This window comes from Equus quagga, chromosome 4 (genome assembly GCF_021613505.1).
Source record: "Equus quagga isolate Etosha38 chromosome 4, UCLA_HA_Equagga_1.0, whole genome shotgun sequence".
NCBI lineage: Eukaryota > Metazoa > Chordata > Mammalia > Perissodactyla > Equidae > Equus > Equus quagga.
The window spans coordinates 135,909,866-135,926,591 of NC_060270.1; the positions used below are offsets into that span (position 1 = coordinate 135,909,866).

The 16,726-nt window shown below is 36.0% G+C and overlaps 1 protein-coding gene across 9 annotated transcripts in view; it reads right to left on the reverse strand.

Moving 5' to 3' along the window:
• Nucleotides 1-761: 761 nt before the first annotated feature.
• Nucleotides 762-16,726, reverse strand: part of HYCC2 (hyccin PI4KA lipid kinase complex subunit 2) — a 98,274-nt gene continuing 82,309 nt past the window's right edge. For 8 of the 9 annotated variants that reach the window (XM_046658134.1, XM_046658135.1, XM_046658129.1 and 5 more), the window contains 5 exons: nt 16,111-16,227; nt 11,868-11,955; nt 8,328-8,487; nt 7,408-7,575; nt 762-3,017 (listed from right to left, as the gene is read on the reverse strand). In XM_046658134.1, coding sequence (XP_046514090.1) covers nt 2,416-3,017; nt 7,408-7,575; nt 8,328-8,487; nt 11,868-11,955; nt 16,111-16,227 — 1,135 coding nt within the window. In that variant the 3' untranslated portion in view covers nt 762-2,415. The remainder of the gene's footprint in view (nt 3,018-7,407; nt 7,576-8,327; nt 8,488-11,867; nt 11,956-16,110; nt 16,228-16,726) is intronic. The other variant, XM_046658136.1, reaches the window with a different exon arrangement.

Here is a 16,726-nt window from a genome sequence, read left to right on the forward strand (position 1 = left end):
AGATCTTATTACATTTATTACAGCTTTTGCTGTAATTTGGTATTATTTGGTATTTTTTTTGTGCTTTAACTAAAATAAAATTATGCTATCTTTACATGTCAATAAATGCACAACTTGTTAAATTACAAACAACTCTTCAGCCTCCTAAATCAACCAGGTATTTCTGCCATAAACTGACCTCCAGCCATGGCCAAGATCTCACTCCCTGGGAAGTACAATACTCTTTTTCTCTCATAGCCGAAACTCTGTTTCCCTTAGTATGTTATAGACCTTTACACCTCATTTATTTTGGCTGCTTTTTAAATTCCTTTATCTGACATCCTTAGTTAAATTAAAAGAACTAAGGGATATCTAAAATATGTCTTTGTGATATATACATACCATACATATATATATACACACACATACATACATACACACACACATATATACAAAACAATAAATCTCTATTTATCAACTTTTAGCGTTACCTCAGACTTTGGCAATGTTGTAGATATTAGTTCAGGTTCTAGTTTTCCATTTTCATATGAGCTGAAAAATGTTACAGATCACCAAATTCAATCAAGCAACTCATTGTTTTTATAAAGATTCTAACAGAAAGTCCACTAAACAAACAAACCTCTTACAATCAAAAAAAAGAGGAGAGGATTTTTAGGTGTGAAAAAAAAGAGGCATTTTTCTGGTTATTTTATTTATCAAAATGTATTGTAATTTTTATTGGAGAGAGAAAATTTTAAACTGTTAACTAGGAGAATACTTGCTTTCTATAAATTCAGTATATTTTTATTTCACGATAATAAAACAAAAATGTCTCAACGTACAAAGCACTAATAGCTCTGATGTCTTTTGTGGAAGGATAATGTATAGCAGTTCAAGTCATAACAATGATTTCAAAAATCAATATATTCTCTTCTACTTCAATCAAGCAGTAGAGCCAGAGACCCAGAAGAGGTCATAATGAAATCTTATCCAATCAAATCAGAACTGAAAATTTTTTACCAATAATGCATTTTTGTAGCCTCTTAGCTCAGTTACCAAATGTTACTTACATACATTCAACATCTAGCTTACTGGCATGATTCCAAAGTTTTATAAAAATGAGAAACTTTTGGAGATATATGATTATAAGGTACACAAATTGCATTACATTAAACACAAAGGCAGTGTAGTCCTTGTAGGAGAAATCAAGTCAGTACCCCCTGGTAGAAATGTTCTATAAAAATGTGTCACATTGAAGCATCAGTGTTTTCAGCCAATTATCTGTCCCTGATGTATTTCCTTGGAGTATATGATCTATCAGGACTTCAGGTTTCTTAATCCAAGATATCTGACTGAATTTAGGTACATCTAGAAAGCAGCTGAAAGGGCTTCTCCAATAGTCTGACATCACAGAAAGTGGGTTGAGAAATCCCTCTCTTTACCTGAAGATGTACTTGTTCTACTTCAGTCATCATCAGCTCACAAAGGAAAAGAAAAAAACCAATCAAAACTTCCCCTCACACACACAATCCCATACAAGATAAACAAAAACTGCCCCCTCCCGCCCACAAAACCCCAGCACCAAAGTGTCACTCATTCCTAGGAAATAGAACACGCCCCTTGGATTCTCTGATTTGTTAGTTGTTCAAACTTAAAGGACAGAAACGACCTTATGTCCTTGCGGGGAGGAGGGAAGACATGTTAATAATGACTACAGAGCCATCGAGAAAGTGCATTATCAATTACACAATCAACTTAGAGCCCTGCCCTCTGATGGAGGTGGCCACCACTTGATTTAAATGCCTCAGTAATTGAACATTTGTGTCCTCGAGATAAAGGAGACAGGGGGAAAAAGAGCCACCCTTATTTCAATAGAAAAGTGCAGCAGCCTACCACCTTTCCCCACGCTTCTCAAGAAAATGATTGCACAGACTCAGAGAAGTCCAAAGTCATAGCAGAATCTCTGAGGCACTCCTGGTTAAGAGAAAAAAAATATGATCCAGTAATCTTCATAGTTCTACAGATCATGAGAACAAACCCGTTTTTGTTTTTTTAAAAGAAAGCCAAAGAATCATTTCATAGGGATCATATACACCATTTCCTCTAACGTATCCTCAGTCTCACAGTGTTGAAATGGGACCGATCAGCCTACGACAGATTGCACATCACCCAAGGAGAAGAGAAGGCATGGAAAATGCAAACATTTTATACTGCTTCACAAACACATTTACAAGGAATAGGTGAAGAGAAGATATAGGAAGGAGGGAAAAGAAAACCTTATTGCTGTTTCCATACAAAATACAGTATGAAGATACCTAAACTAAATCAAATCTGATTATGATGACCAATATTTTCACAATGTGGGATGAAGTGTCTTCTTGCACAATGAAATGTTCAGTTTACAAGGTAAGCAGAAAGATGAGAAAGGATGTCAAACTACACCTGGGATATTAGCTGCATATTGAAACTTGGGGATCGAGACTGCTTGGTTAAGGGAGCTCCTGGGCTGAGGAGCTCTTTACCTTCTCCAGCTTGACCTAGCCGGTCCTCCTGTAGACTGATGGTTGAATATCGATTAGCACTGTTAGCTGCTAAATTAGTAACTGCCTCAGTGCCAACCCCAATGCTGGTACTTGCTTGACTGCCATTTACATAGTCAAATGATTTACTTGAAGAAGCACTGGCTGTCCGGATTAGACTTAAGCTATTGGTTTTTGGCACCACCGAGCCAGCGGGCAGGCTCAGGTGTTTCTTCATCGGTGTCAGCTCAATTGAATCTACACTAAGATCGGGTGGTTGCTGTACATACTGCCTGCGAACTACTGAATCTCGAGGGCTCTCACTGGATTTGATGACAGAAGCTGTTTCTTTATCCTTGGCTGAACGCCCAGCTGCTACTTTCCTTAAGCTTCCCCTCTGAGAAGAGGAGGATGGTTTGGTCCCAATTGGCTGACTGCTGAGGGAAGCCCCCGATGAAAATCCTTCATCTGCATCATTCAGGTTTACCAACTCCTCTCCTCCATTTAGACCCTCAGCACCTAAAAAACAAATCAGACAGACTCAGCAATAGCTAAATTAAATAAGAGGCAGCTGTGAATAACAACTTAACTGACCTTCTCTCCTGGGTAATTTTTGCTAGAGGTTGGCAACGGCCTCGCTATCAACATTTCTCGTAAATAATTTAGGAGAAGAAACCCTAATCTACACAGAATTCCAATGTGTTATTCATTCTGTTCATTTAGCTTTCATTAGTTCAGCTTTTGTAAAACTATCCACAAACAAACTTAGTATACTATCAATATTTAGGCACATAAAACAACTTTAGGTAAAATACAACATTTTGTTATCATAAATCTTTATAATACACCCTTGTCAATTTGAGGTGACCATATCTATCTATTTTAAAAAACAAATTTTTTTCCTTCTGTCTTCCTTACCCATCATAAAACAGACTGTGCAAAAGAGACACCCTTCTAATTTCAGCCACCCAGAATAACGCCAAAAACACATTTATCCCTACAAGCTAAACCCTCTTTAATTACAATAAACTGCTTCTAAATGGCTTTAAAACCTTTAACATGAAAACAGTAAATTTTCTAACTCTAAAAAACTCTACCATTGCTTCCAGTAACTTCATAATTGTATGCTGTCTAAATGGACATATCTACTCACTGATTTCCATGTTTTCTTGATCAATTAATGTGAAGAAAATATTTAATTATCAGAGAGCAAGGGTAGGAAACCAGAAGGGATATTTAAGAAGGATTTCTTCTTTCTATATGATGTATTTTTGTAATATATTAGATTTTTAGTATCAAGATTTATTATTGTCATAAAATACCATAGTGTCCCATTATGTTTCATGCAGAAACTGCAGTTAATGCAAGAACCCTTATCTTAGGATTCTGTACAAAGGGGAGAAGCATACACAATATATTTAGTTGGGGGTTTCTAGGAATCTCAATTCTCTTACTGAAAGTATGATCAACATTCTTTTAGAAAGTAACACGTTTGCTTCTTTCAAAACCTGATGGTTGTGTGCTACCTCATTAATATGTTTACCAGACTGCAAAAAGTTTAATCTGGATCTACATACAGATATCACTATTATAGTTAAGGTAAAATGTTAGGAAAGAATTCTAAACAAATAGTATTTTGAGATAACAGGTTACCTAAGTAAAATACATATGAAATATTTAAACACAATCTTTATTTAACATAGTTCCTGGAAAAATAAAAATATTTTCTTAGCCATATTTTCTCATATGGATTAGTTATTTCCTTCCTTCAAAAGAAGAATGAAATAGGCTATCCTTAAAGCAAAAGGAACCTTGTTATTATATCCAGCAGTTTAATAACCTTTAATCATCATGCAAAGCCATATGAAAATACAGCTGACACCATTTCTCTCAACCTCTTCTTCAAAAGAAAAGTATACAATGTATCTCAAAATAAAAACTTTAAATTATATTCATATATCATCTTAGCAATTTACTTACGATTAGTATAAAGAACTCTAAAATGCCCAAGAAAAGATAGTTATTGGTTCAGAAGTGATATCAGTACTATAAAACTGGGAGTGAACAGAATGTATCATTGGGGACATACATAATTAGGAAAGGAGACTGAGAGACTTAGTGCTAGCTTCTGAATATTGCCACATGCAGATCTGATGCCCAAGCAATATGGCCACAAAAGAGAAGATGATAACATAAAAGTCACCATGCAAGAGAATCCACTGATAAGTTATACAAGTTATACAGTAAGAAATGCTGTTTAAGTATAGTGGAACACTGACTATACTTTCATTATAGGCGTTGTCCTCAGTTCCATATAATTTTAAATCCAGCTTTAAAAGTTACAAATAAAACGTTACTTGACAATCAGGATAAAGGTAGGTGATAGGCTCATATTCTTCCTTCAATTTCAACACATAATAAATATAATTTTAATTATAAAACTATTAAAAACCATCATACTGGAAAATTGTTTTTTTTTTTTTTTTAAAAAAAGGCCAATTATCAATGTTAATCAAAAAGCTCCAGCAGACTTCAGAATTACCAAGTGTTTTTTGCTGAGGAAGATTCATCCTGAGCTAATATCTGTGCCAATCTTCCTCTATTTTGTATGTGGGTCACCGCTACAGTATGGCCACCACCAAGAGGTGTAGGTCTGTGCCTGGGAACTGAAACCAGGCCGCCAAAGTGGAGTGTGACAAACTTAACCACTAGGCCATGGGACCAGCCCCATTTTTTTTTTTTTCCTGAGGAAAATTCACTCTGAGCTAATATCTGTGCCACTCTTCCTCTACTTTGTATGTGGGATGCCACCACAGCATGGCTGACAAGTGGTGTAGGTCCACACCCAGGATTCGAACTCGCGAATCCAGACTGCCAAAATGGAGCGTGTGAACTGAACTACTACGCCACAGGGCCAGCCCCCCAGAATTACCAAACTTTTCCAGGGTTTTGGTAATTTCCTTCCTTCTTTTAAAAAATTTCAAGGAATAAAAAGGCAATTGTGTCTCACTACTTTTTTCCTATCTAATTTTCTCCCTGGGTGATAACAATACTATTCATGATCCAAAGAGGAGACAACCAAAAAGGATTTTTAAGGAAATTTTCTGTTCATGTCTGCCTCTCCTTATAAATTTAGCTTCTACTAATATTGATTTAAAGCTACAATTAATCTAAATTAAAAGGCAAAATAATTTCTGAGAAATTTCAAATACACTGAAGGAACTCATTCCTCTTTCCTTATGGGTACAACCCACCCTCACCCACTGAAATTTTTACCAGTGATAGGAGATATTAAATAGGATATTTTAATATTTAATAGGATATTTAAAAGGAACTATTTTGGTTCTTTTTTCAAAGTGTATGACTCAATGAATGGAAGAAATGTTTCCCACTAACCCCACATTTTCTAGAATTTCATCAAGTGTCACCATAGTATTACATTTAGCACAAATACTCCAACATTCTAACAATGGTAGTAGGTGCACATCAAGTGGCTCATTTAGTCACCAAGAATGTTGAGAAACAGGCTATTGTTCAAGTTAGGCCAACTCTGGGTTCCACAACTGTTCATATACTTATTTTTATGCCTTTATGCAAGATAAAACTGACTCCCAGGGATAACAAAGAGATATGGGAAAAACAAAGAGAGAGAGCTGCATCTTTCACAGCCATTTACACAAGGATGTCTGTAAAACAGCACCAACTTCTCTGGGTCCCTAGATCATGCACATGCAACACTGCTAAACAAAGTCAGGTCAATCTGGGCAAATGGGCAAGGGAACAGAGGGCAGATTTAGAGTCTTACTGAGCATGCTCAAATTTCTAATGCACCAAAGAGCAAGAGACTTCCCTTAGTGGAAGGTAACTGCTTCCTGTATGTTTGGTCTTTACAATAAGTAAAAATATGTAACCTATTTTAAAAATACTTGCTAAATTTCATAAATTAGTATAAAGGTTCCACAGTAGCAATACATTAAATAATGAAAAAACTATTAAGCTACGGTTCCCTCTTTCACAAAGTCAACTCCTATGGCATCACATGTAAAATAGCAAATGAATACCTTCCTATCAGAGAGAGGTCTTCTTTTATGGGGGAGAGGGGGAGTGTAAAACAAAATTCTCATCTTAAGAGACCAGCATGGTAGAAACAAAGATCTACTAGGATTCTTGACCTCCAGATAATACATTTCAATTCTGTTTGGGAGCCATATAAGACAATCATTATTTACAATAGATGATAAAATGCAGTGTGCACCAGGATAGTGCATTTATAGAGGAATGATGTCAGCAGCTCACTAGTTAGATGCAGGCAACTTGACCCAAAGATTATAAAAAGACAGTCAATACCAGTTTACTCTGTCAAAGAGACAAGAAATTCTTGTTAATTGACCACCCGAGGATTAGACATACTTTAACCAGCTCCATTTTAGTCCAATTTCTCAAAAATAATGTATCAAAGTTTTAAAACTCCCCTCACATATTTGTAAAGAATAAATTAATATATAAATAAAGTCAATTCATATTAGTTAATAAGGCTCATGTCCGTTGGGTGCATTTTTCCTTTCCTACTGTTAGAATAAACATGCTCAGTAATGAAAAATCCCAAGCTTTGCAGACCTTTTAGAGACAGGCCTCCGCCTTGTTAGTAGCCATGCCAAGCTGTTCTTTGATTACACAGGGATGCAGACTCCAGGCCAGCACAAATGGTAACTAAAGATTGTACCTGACCTGGTGCTAGGCATATTGGGGGCGGGGGACAGGGGAGTGTGCTTTCCAAAGAGGAGCTAATACACCCTGGGGTAGTAGTAACACACACTAGAATGGAAAGATGTTCTGCTTGGGGATAGAGAGCCAGGATCCTTCTCCAGCAACTGCCTCACTGACTTCTGCCTCCTCATCTCTGTCCTACCCTCTGTTGTGGCTGCTGCTGAGTTGGGCTCCGGTGAGCCGTGCTCAGGGGTCCTGCGCACCAGCACCTCCCCCTCTTGCACACGTTTGATCCCTAGGTCAGTGGAGCCGTGTTGGATCGGGGAGCCAGGAATACTCGAGTCAGCCTCGTTTGAGAAGTCAAAGCCATCTGGGATTCAACATATAAAATTTTAGTGCTTTTGTGCTGCTCTATTCTTTTGTGAGCATTTTGACCCAGGCAGATAAGAGAATGTATATATGGATATGATATAAACACAAACACTATTTATATAGTTACATGTGTGTGCAGAGTATGCACACACATAAGGCGGCAGATGAACAATGTGAGGTTTGCAAATGAATAGGACAGAAAAATCAGGATCATCAAAATGGCAATTAATCTCTTAGGCAAGACAGCCTGACTATTCAAGTACCATATGCCTATGAAATACTGCTGGATTCAGCACTTAGAAAAAAAGGAAAAGCAAAGATAAAAATTTTAGAATACTCAATTCTTTTATATATAGCTTGTATTATACCATTAGTTTGGCCATTTATATAATTTTCTCCCACAATGCTCATACATGCACCTTTTGTTCCCAGCATGGTAACAGGCTTAAAGAAATTTCTTTCCTATTGTTATTACTAGTTCGAAAAAAGACAGAAATTAACTTGATTTTATTTTCCATTTTAACATTCATAGAGCAATCAATAACATCTTTCTACTATATAAAAAATACATATATTTATAATAAAATACATTCAGGCATTTAAACGACATTTCTAGTGCTATTTATAAAAATCTAAACAATTTTACTTTAATTATACAGAGTAGTATAATATCATGTGTTAATATAGTCTATAAAAACAGTAATAAATTTACTTGAATCCATGAATGAGCTATAAGGGTTTTGTACTCACCTTCTCTCCTCCATCTATGGCGACGGATTGAAGCTGTTGTAATTGCAGTCCGAGAAATCCTCGGCACTGTTGGAGTGACTTCCACTTTAAGGACTTTCTGGCCTTCTTGTGAAGAATCCGGAGCATCAAATGGTAATGAGTTTTTCATGGCATTGGCAACCTAAAATGATAATGTAAGTCTGTACATATTTACACCTAATAGGCAATTTATGCTTATTCTACATATTTCCATAATTTTTTTTTCTTCTTTTCCCCAAAGCCCCCCAGTACAAAGTTGTATATTCTAGTTGTGAGTGCCTCTGGTTGTGCTATGTGGGACACTGCCTCAGCATGGCCTGATTAACGGTGCCATGTCCAGGATCTGAACCAGCGAAACCCTGGGCCGCCAAAGCAGAGCACGTAAACTTAACAACTTGGCCATGGGGCCAGCCCATAGTTTCATAACTTTTTGAATATGTATTTAAAACTTGTACTATAAAAGTACAATGTGTCACAAATGTTTCTATCTCCATTATCCTGTATGCTAATAGGCAGGCTTTTTAAATGAGAATTTATTTTTAAAAATGTGAGTCACAGGCCAGCCTCAGTGGCCTAGTGGTTAAGTTCAGTGTGCTCTGCTTCAGCAGCCCAGGTTTGGTTCCCAGGTGCGGAAATACACTGCTCCGTTAGCAGCCATGCTATGCTGGCAGCCCACATATTAAAAAATTGAGGAAGATGGGCATAAATGTTAGCTCAGGGCGAATCTTCCTCAGGGTAAAAAAAAAAAAAAAAAAGTGAGTTACACCTCCTATGGATTCTTTGAAGTTGCTGACTTTCAAAGAGAAAAAGTATTCCAAAGAAAGAAAAATTATTTAACATTTGAACCCTGATGTAAGAAAATTTAGACTAAGTTTCCAATTCTTCACATGCTAAATAACACGCAAAATTTAATCTCTGATTAAAAAAAAATCAGTAGTCTTTTGTTCACTCCTTTGTTTCCATAAGGAGAAATTTCCCCTAAACACATCTGGCACTTTCTGCCCTCCACAGAGGAGAGTGAAATATTAGGTTGGAGAGTAACTGCCATTGATTGGTCTTTGTTTCTTAACTGGGTGGTGCTAATCTAGCAAAGATTTGAGCTCAAGGATTGTCTCTCTCCCTCCCTCTCCACTTGGACAAGGACAAGTGGAATGTAGCAACCTAGATAAACTGCCTGCTCTGCCAACTCAAACCTTCTCTCCAGAGGCCTGTTCCAAGGTCTAGACTGAGGGGTGGGGAGTTAAGTCTTTCACTTTAGCCTTTATCAGTATTAAAGACAATGCTAGTTTCTCTCCCTGCCAACCATTTTTATCTATTTATCTCCTGGCTCTAGATTTGAATAGAGAAAAGAAGTGTTATTCATTGGGCTCCTCAGAGATCCCCAGCAATAAAAGATTATTCTAGGGCTAGAGATTACTAATCTCTTTACCTATATTGCCTTGGAAATGCCACCTCTACTTAATTTATAAGGCAAGGATAAAAGTATGAATTTAAAGAGTCAAACGCAAGGTATTATTATTCTGATGTAATTTAAAAAATCTTATTATCCATTTGTTTTAATGTAATCCTTAGGGTAAAATTAGGGATGCTGACATGAGGGAAAAAAAGAGAATTCAAGTATCAAAGAATTACTGTAAATGCTACCTCAATAAATATATATTTAGCTTAAAATATAATAAAAATTTATATGAATAAAATACCTTTAAAAAATTGTACTCAAAGTATGGCCAGTAAAAAATACATAAACCATATATTTAAAATGCCGTTATAGACATACTACGAAAAGCTTGGAAGACATAGACAATTGCAAAGAAATACAAACCACCAGTCAAATCACCTAGACAGCTATTAGCGTTTTGTATGTTTCCTCCGTCCTGTCCAGATTAAAAAAATAGTTCTATACTGCTTTACTGCTTATCACAACTAGCATTTTTCTTTAATATAAAATCTGAAACATATAATCTCATCAAGGAAACATCATTATAACTTAATCATTCTCTGTTGTGGAACACTTAGATTATTTCGATTTCTTTGCAATTAAAAATAACACGAACATTATGCTTATAATACACTTAAAAAGAATTTTAAGTAGTTTCCTAGGATACGTTGCTACACATGGGATAGTGGGTCACAGAAAACAAACACACATTACCAAACTGCTTCTGCAAGGGATGTTCAGAGTTGTGCTGTACTGCTACTGGTAACGTCGAGAATGCCTTCCTTAGTCCACTACTGGAGACGTACGTTTGTTTTTGGATTGATCATTTACCTTTCAGAGATATAGTCATTCATCACTTAACAACGGGGATATGTTCTGAGATGCGTCATCAGGCAATTTCACTGTTGTGTGAGCATCATAGAGTGCACTTACGCAAACCTAGATGGTGTAGCCTACTACACACCTAGGCTATATGGTACTAACCTCAGGGGACCACTGTCGTATATGCCATCTGTTGTTGACTGAAACGTGGTTATGTGGTGCATAACTGTGTATTCATTTTGTGGAAGAGTATGAAATCTTTTTATATAGAACAAAATATTAATGGGCTTTCTTGTCATGACTGTTGAGAATATTTTTCTCAGTTTGTGCATTGCATATTAATTTTGTTTTTAAAAAACTAATGGTTTAACATTTAGATGTTTATGTGGTCAAAATAGAAGATCAACCTTTTTTAGTGACTTGTCCCATTACTTAAGCTTAGAAAGTCCTCCCTTCTCTAGAAATTAGAGTAAATATTTATAACTTCTAACTCTTTCTTTTCTTAAAGGATTTTAAACCATTTAATTCTTTAATTTATCTGAACTCCATTTTGGTATGTGGTAGGAGGAGAGGATCTAAACCAATTTGTCTTCTCTCCAACAGTTAACCAATTGTTATTGTGGAACAAACCTTTTTCCCTCTATGATTTGGATGGCCTCATATATCACATATTGAATTTTTTTTTTTACCCATTACTGCCCTGTTCAAGCACTGGTATGTTTGTTTGTTTTTTGATGAGGAAGATTGGCCCTGAGATAAGATCTGTTGCCAATCTTCCTCTTTTTGCTTGAGAAAGATTGTATCTGAGCTAACATCTGTGCCAATCCTCCTCCCCTTTGTACGTGGGATGCGCCATAGCATGGCTTGACAAGCAGTTTGTAGGTCCATACCTGGGATCCAAACTCATGACCCCTGGGTCACTGAAGTGGAGTGCACAAACTTAACCACTACACCACCACGCTGGCCCCAAAGATGAATTTATTTTTATTTTAATTTTTTTGCTGAGGAAGATTCACCCTGAGCTAACATCTGCCAATCTTGCTCTTTTTGCTTGAGGAAGATTCACCCTGAGCTAACATCTGTGCCAATCTTCCTCTATTTTGTATGTGGGATGCTGCCACAGCATGGCTGCTGCCTAGCGGTGTAGGTCCATGCCCAGGAACTGAACCCAGGCCACCAAAGTGGAGCACGCCGAACTTAACCACTAGGCCACAGGGCCAACACACAGGTATGTTTAATAAAGAGTAAATGTAATAACTTACCAACAGTGGTTGAGAAAAGAGCTCTAGCTGAGCTCTATAAATGATGTCATCAAGGACTTCTTGGCCAAGGTCCCACTGTCCATTATACCTATGGAAAAGCAGATCGTTTACTATCTTTAGCAAATATTTCTAATCTTCAACAACAACCTTTTTATTGTTCCAAGTCCTACTGTTTTGGTTCTGAAACAAAATTTTCACATCAAATTTTGCATCATTTCATTTCTAAACTATCCCACTTTTGGTTATAAAACAAAATGAAGATTTAAAATACTAACATTTATAATAGTTTACAGATATCTCTTCACACAAATTGGTTTTTATCACGTATTGATATTTAGGGTAATCTATTTAATGTATTCATGAAAACCTGGGTTATTAACTATGTAAAGAGACATAGTTTTCCATAAGGAAAACATGGCAATTTCTAGACTCCAATTTAATGATTAGTTATGTTACATTTCAGCTATTTTAGGAGTACTAAAAGTACGATGAACAATTATACACCAGCAAATTGGACAATCTAGAAGAAATGGATAAATTCCTAGAAACATACTACCTACCAAGATAGAATCATGAAGAAATAAAAAATCTGAACAGACCAAATTACTAGCATGGAGATTTAATCAGTAATCAAAAATCTCCCAACAAACAAAAGTCTAGGAGCACATGGCTTCACAGGTGAATTCTACCAAACGTTTAAAGCAGAATTAACATCAACCCTTCTCAAACTCTTCTGACAAAAAGAAGACGAAGGAACACTTTCATACTCATTTTACAAAGCCAGAATTACCCTGATACCAAAACCAAACAAGGATACTACAAGAAAAGAAAATTACAGGTCAATATCCCTGTGAGATATTAGACAAAAATCCTCAACAGAATATTAGCAAATCAAATTCAACAATACAGTAAAAGGATCACACATCATGATCAAGTGGGATTTACCCTTGGGATGCAAGGACGGTTCAACATCTGATATTCAATCAATGTCATACCACATTAACAAAATGAAGGATAAAAATCATATGATCATCTCAAGACATGCAAAAAAAGCATTTGACAAAATTCAACATCCATTCATGATAAAAACTCTCAGCAAAGTGGGTACAGAGGGGTCATACCTTAACATAATAAAGGCCATATATGACAAACCCACAGCTAACATCATACTCAATGGTGAAAAAACTGAAAGCTTTTCCTCTAAGATCAGGATAAGACAAGGATGCCTACTCTCACCACTTTTATTCAACACAGTAATGGAAGTTCTAACCAGAGCAATTAGGCAAGAAAAAGAAATAAAAGTCATCCAAATCAGAAATGAAGAGGTAAAACTGTCTCTATTTGCAGATGACATGATATTATACATAAAAAACCCTAAAGACTCCACCAAAAAACTATTAGAACTAATAAACAAATTCAGTAAAGTTCCAGGATACAAAATCAATACAGTCATGTGCCACCTAACAATGTTTTTGTCAACAACAAACTGCATATACAATATGGTCCCATAAGACCATAATAGAGGTGAAAGATTCCTATCAGTGACAATGTAGCCGTCATGACATCATAGTGCAATGTATCACTCACGTGTTTGTAGTGATGCTGATGTGAACAAACCTACTGCACTGCCAGTCGTATGACAGTATAGCTTTTAGTCTATGCCATCTAGGTTTGTGTAAGTACACTCTATGCATTCACACAACAAAATCACCTAATGACACATTTCTCAGAACACATCCTCATTGTTAAATGATGCACGACTATACACAAAAATCTTTTGCATTTCTGTACACTAATAATGAACTACCAGAAAGAGAATTAAGAAAACAATCCCATTTACAATTGCCTAAAAAATACCTAGGAATAAATTTGACCAAGGAGGTAAAGGACCTGTACACTGTACACTTATAGTTTTCATAAAAGACACTGATAAAAGAAACTGAAGAACAGACAAATAAATGGAAAAATATTCCATGCTCATGGATTAGGAGAATTAATATTGTTAAAATGTCCATACCACCCAAAGCAATCTATAGATTCAACGCAATTCCTATCAAAATTCTGATAAGATTTTTCACAGAAATAAAACAAACAATCCTAAAACTTGTATGGAACCACAAAAGATCCTGCCTGAATAGCCAAAACAATCTCGAGAAAGAAGAATAAAGCAGGAGGCATCGCATTTCCTGATTTCAAACTCATATTACAAAGCCATAGTAATCAAAACAGTATGGTATTGGCATAAAAACACACAGATCAATGCAACAGCATAGACAGCTGAGAAATAAACCCACACATACGTGGTCAATTAATTTACAACAAAAGAGTCAAAATATACAATAGAGAAAAGACAGTCTCTTCAGTAGATGGTGCTGGGAAAACTGCACAACCACATGCAAAAGAATGAAACTGGACCACTTATCTTACACCATATTTTAAAAAAACCTCAAAATGGACTAAAGATTTTAACCTAAGACCTGAAACCATGAAACTCTTAGAAGAAGACACAAGAGGTAAGCTCCGTGACATCAGTCTTGGTAATGATTTTTTGGATTTGACACCAAAGGAAAAGGCAACAAAAGCAAAATAAACAAGTGGAACTACATCAAACTAAAAAGATTCCACACAGCAAAGGAAACCATCAACAAAATGAAAAGGCAACCTAAAGAATGGGAAAAAATATTTGCAAATCACATATTTGATAAGGGGTTAATATCCAAAATATATAAAGAACTCACACAAGTCAATAGAAAAAAAAAATCTAATTAAAAATGGGCAGAGGATCTAAATAGACTTTTTCCCAAAGAATACATACAAAAGGCCAACAGGTACATGAAAAGGTGCTCAACAGCACTAATCATCAGGGAAATGCAAATCAAAACCACAATGAGATACCATTTCACACCTGTTAGAATGACTAGTATCAAAAAGACAAGAAATAGCAAGTGTTGGGAGGATGTGGAGAAAAGGAAACCCTGTACACTACTGGTGGGAATATAATTCGGTGTAGCCACTATGGAAAACAGTACGGAGTACCCTCAAAAAATTAAAAATAGAACTACCATATGAGCCAGCAATTCCACTTCTGGTATATAGCCGAAGGAAATGAAATCACTATCTCAAAAGGTATCTGTACCCTCATGTTTATTACAGCATTACTTACAATAGTCAAGACATGGAAACAACTTAAGTATACACTGACAGATGATGAATAGATAAAGAAAATATGGTATATATATATACAACGGAATATTATTCAGTTATTAAAAAGAGAAGGAAATCCTGCCATTTGCAACAACATAGATGGACCTTGAGGGCATTACGCCAGACAGGGAAAAACAAATATGGTATTGGGGCCGGCCCAGTGGCAGAGCAGTTAAGTTCGAACGTTCCGCTTCTTGGTGGCCCAGGGTTCGCTGGTTCGGATCCCGGGTGAGGACATGGCACTGCATGCCAAAAGCCATGCTGTGGTAGGTGTCCCATGTATAAAGTAGAGGAAGATGGGCATAGATGTTAGCTCAGGGCCAGTCTTTCTCAGCAAAAAGAGGAGGATTGGCAGTAGTTAGCTGAGGGCTAATCTTCCTCAAAACAAAAACAAAAACACACACAAAAAAACAAATATGGTATAAGCTCACTTACATGAGAAATCTAAAAAAAAAAAAAACAAAAACCTAACTCACAGATACACAAAACAGATTGGTGGTTGCCATAGGCAGTGTGGGTGGGCAAAAAGGTTGAACGTGTTCAAAGGGTACAAACTTCCAGTTACAAGACAAATATGTCCTGAGTATTGGGACTATAGTTAGCGTGGTGACTATAGTTAATAATACTGTATTGTACATTTGAAAGTTGCTAAAAGAAGAAATCTTAAAAGTTCTCATCACAAGAAAAAAAAATATGTAGCTATGTGAGGTGATGAATGTTAACTAAACTCATTGTAGTAATCATTTCACAATATAAAATATATCTAATCATTATGCTGTGTACCTAAAACTAATACAATCTTATATGTCAATTATATCTCAATTAAAAAGTTGTCTTTGTTATTATATTGCTTTCAAATAGAAAGTGTATTATTCATCTAAAAAGAAGTATTAAAAGGAATTCATATTAGAAAAACAAGATAATGTGTCCATCATGGAACAACAGATTCAGTGTTGTGCAACTGATAAGGAGAAAAGAGAAATATTAAATTTCCAAACATTAGGAAGCGTCTACCCAATTTCACAGTCCACCTACTTACATGGCATAATAAACCCCTGTGAGAAGTTGCACCATAAATTCGGGATCCAATACTATTCGACCACAGAGTTCTTTCCAGTGTTTTTCGTGTTGCCGTGGAAACCCACTTACACAAACCCTAGGAAAATACAGGATTTATGATGTGTGATTTCCCAATTCATTAAATATTTTTGCTTTCATAAATTCATTTATTCAATCATTCATTCCTCAAATATTTATTTGTTCCTTAATTAGTGACTATGTGCCAGTCACTGTCTTGGGCCTAGGCATACAGTTGCGAAAAGGCAAAAAGATAATAAAATCTGTGCCCTCAAAAAGCATACATTCTAGAGGACTATATCAATAAAGCAACAACTTTTCTTAAATAGCTAACTATCTCTTTCATAATCATTCTTCTCCCTCTTCACGAGAGAAATGCATCATTTCACACATTGCAAATTGCATCAGGATGAATTAGTGGGAGATACAGAAATCTCAAAAACAAACAAAGGAGTATTTCAAAATAGTGATGTTTGTGAGGCTATTTTTAAATGTGCAATGGCCACATAGTTTCTTAAAATTCTTTAGGGGATAATCTATAAAATCAAACTTACAGCTAATTTAAGATTGGCCTTCCC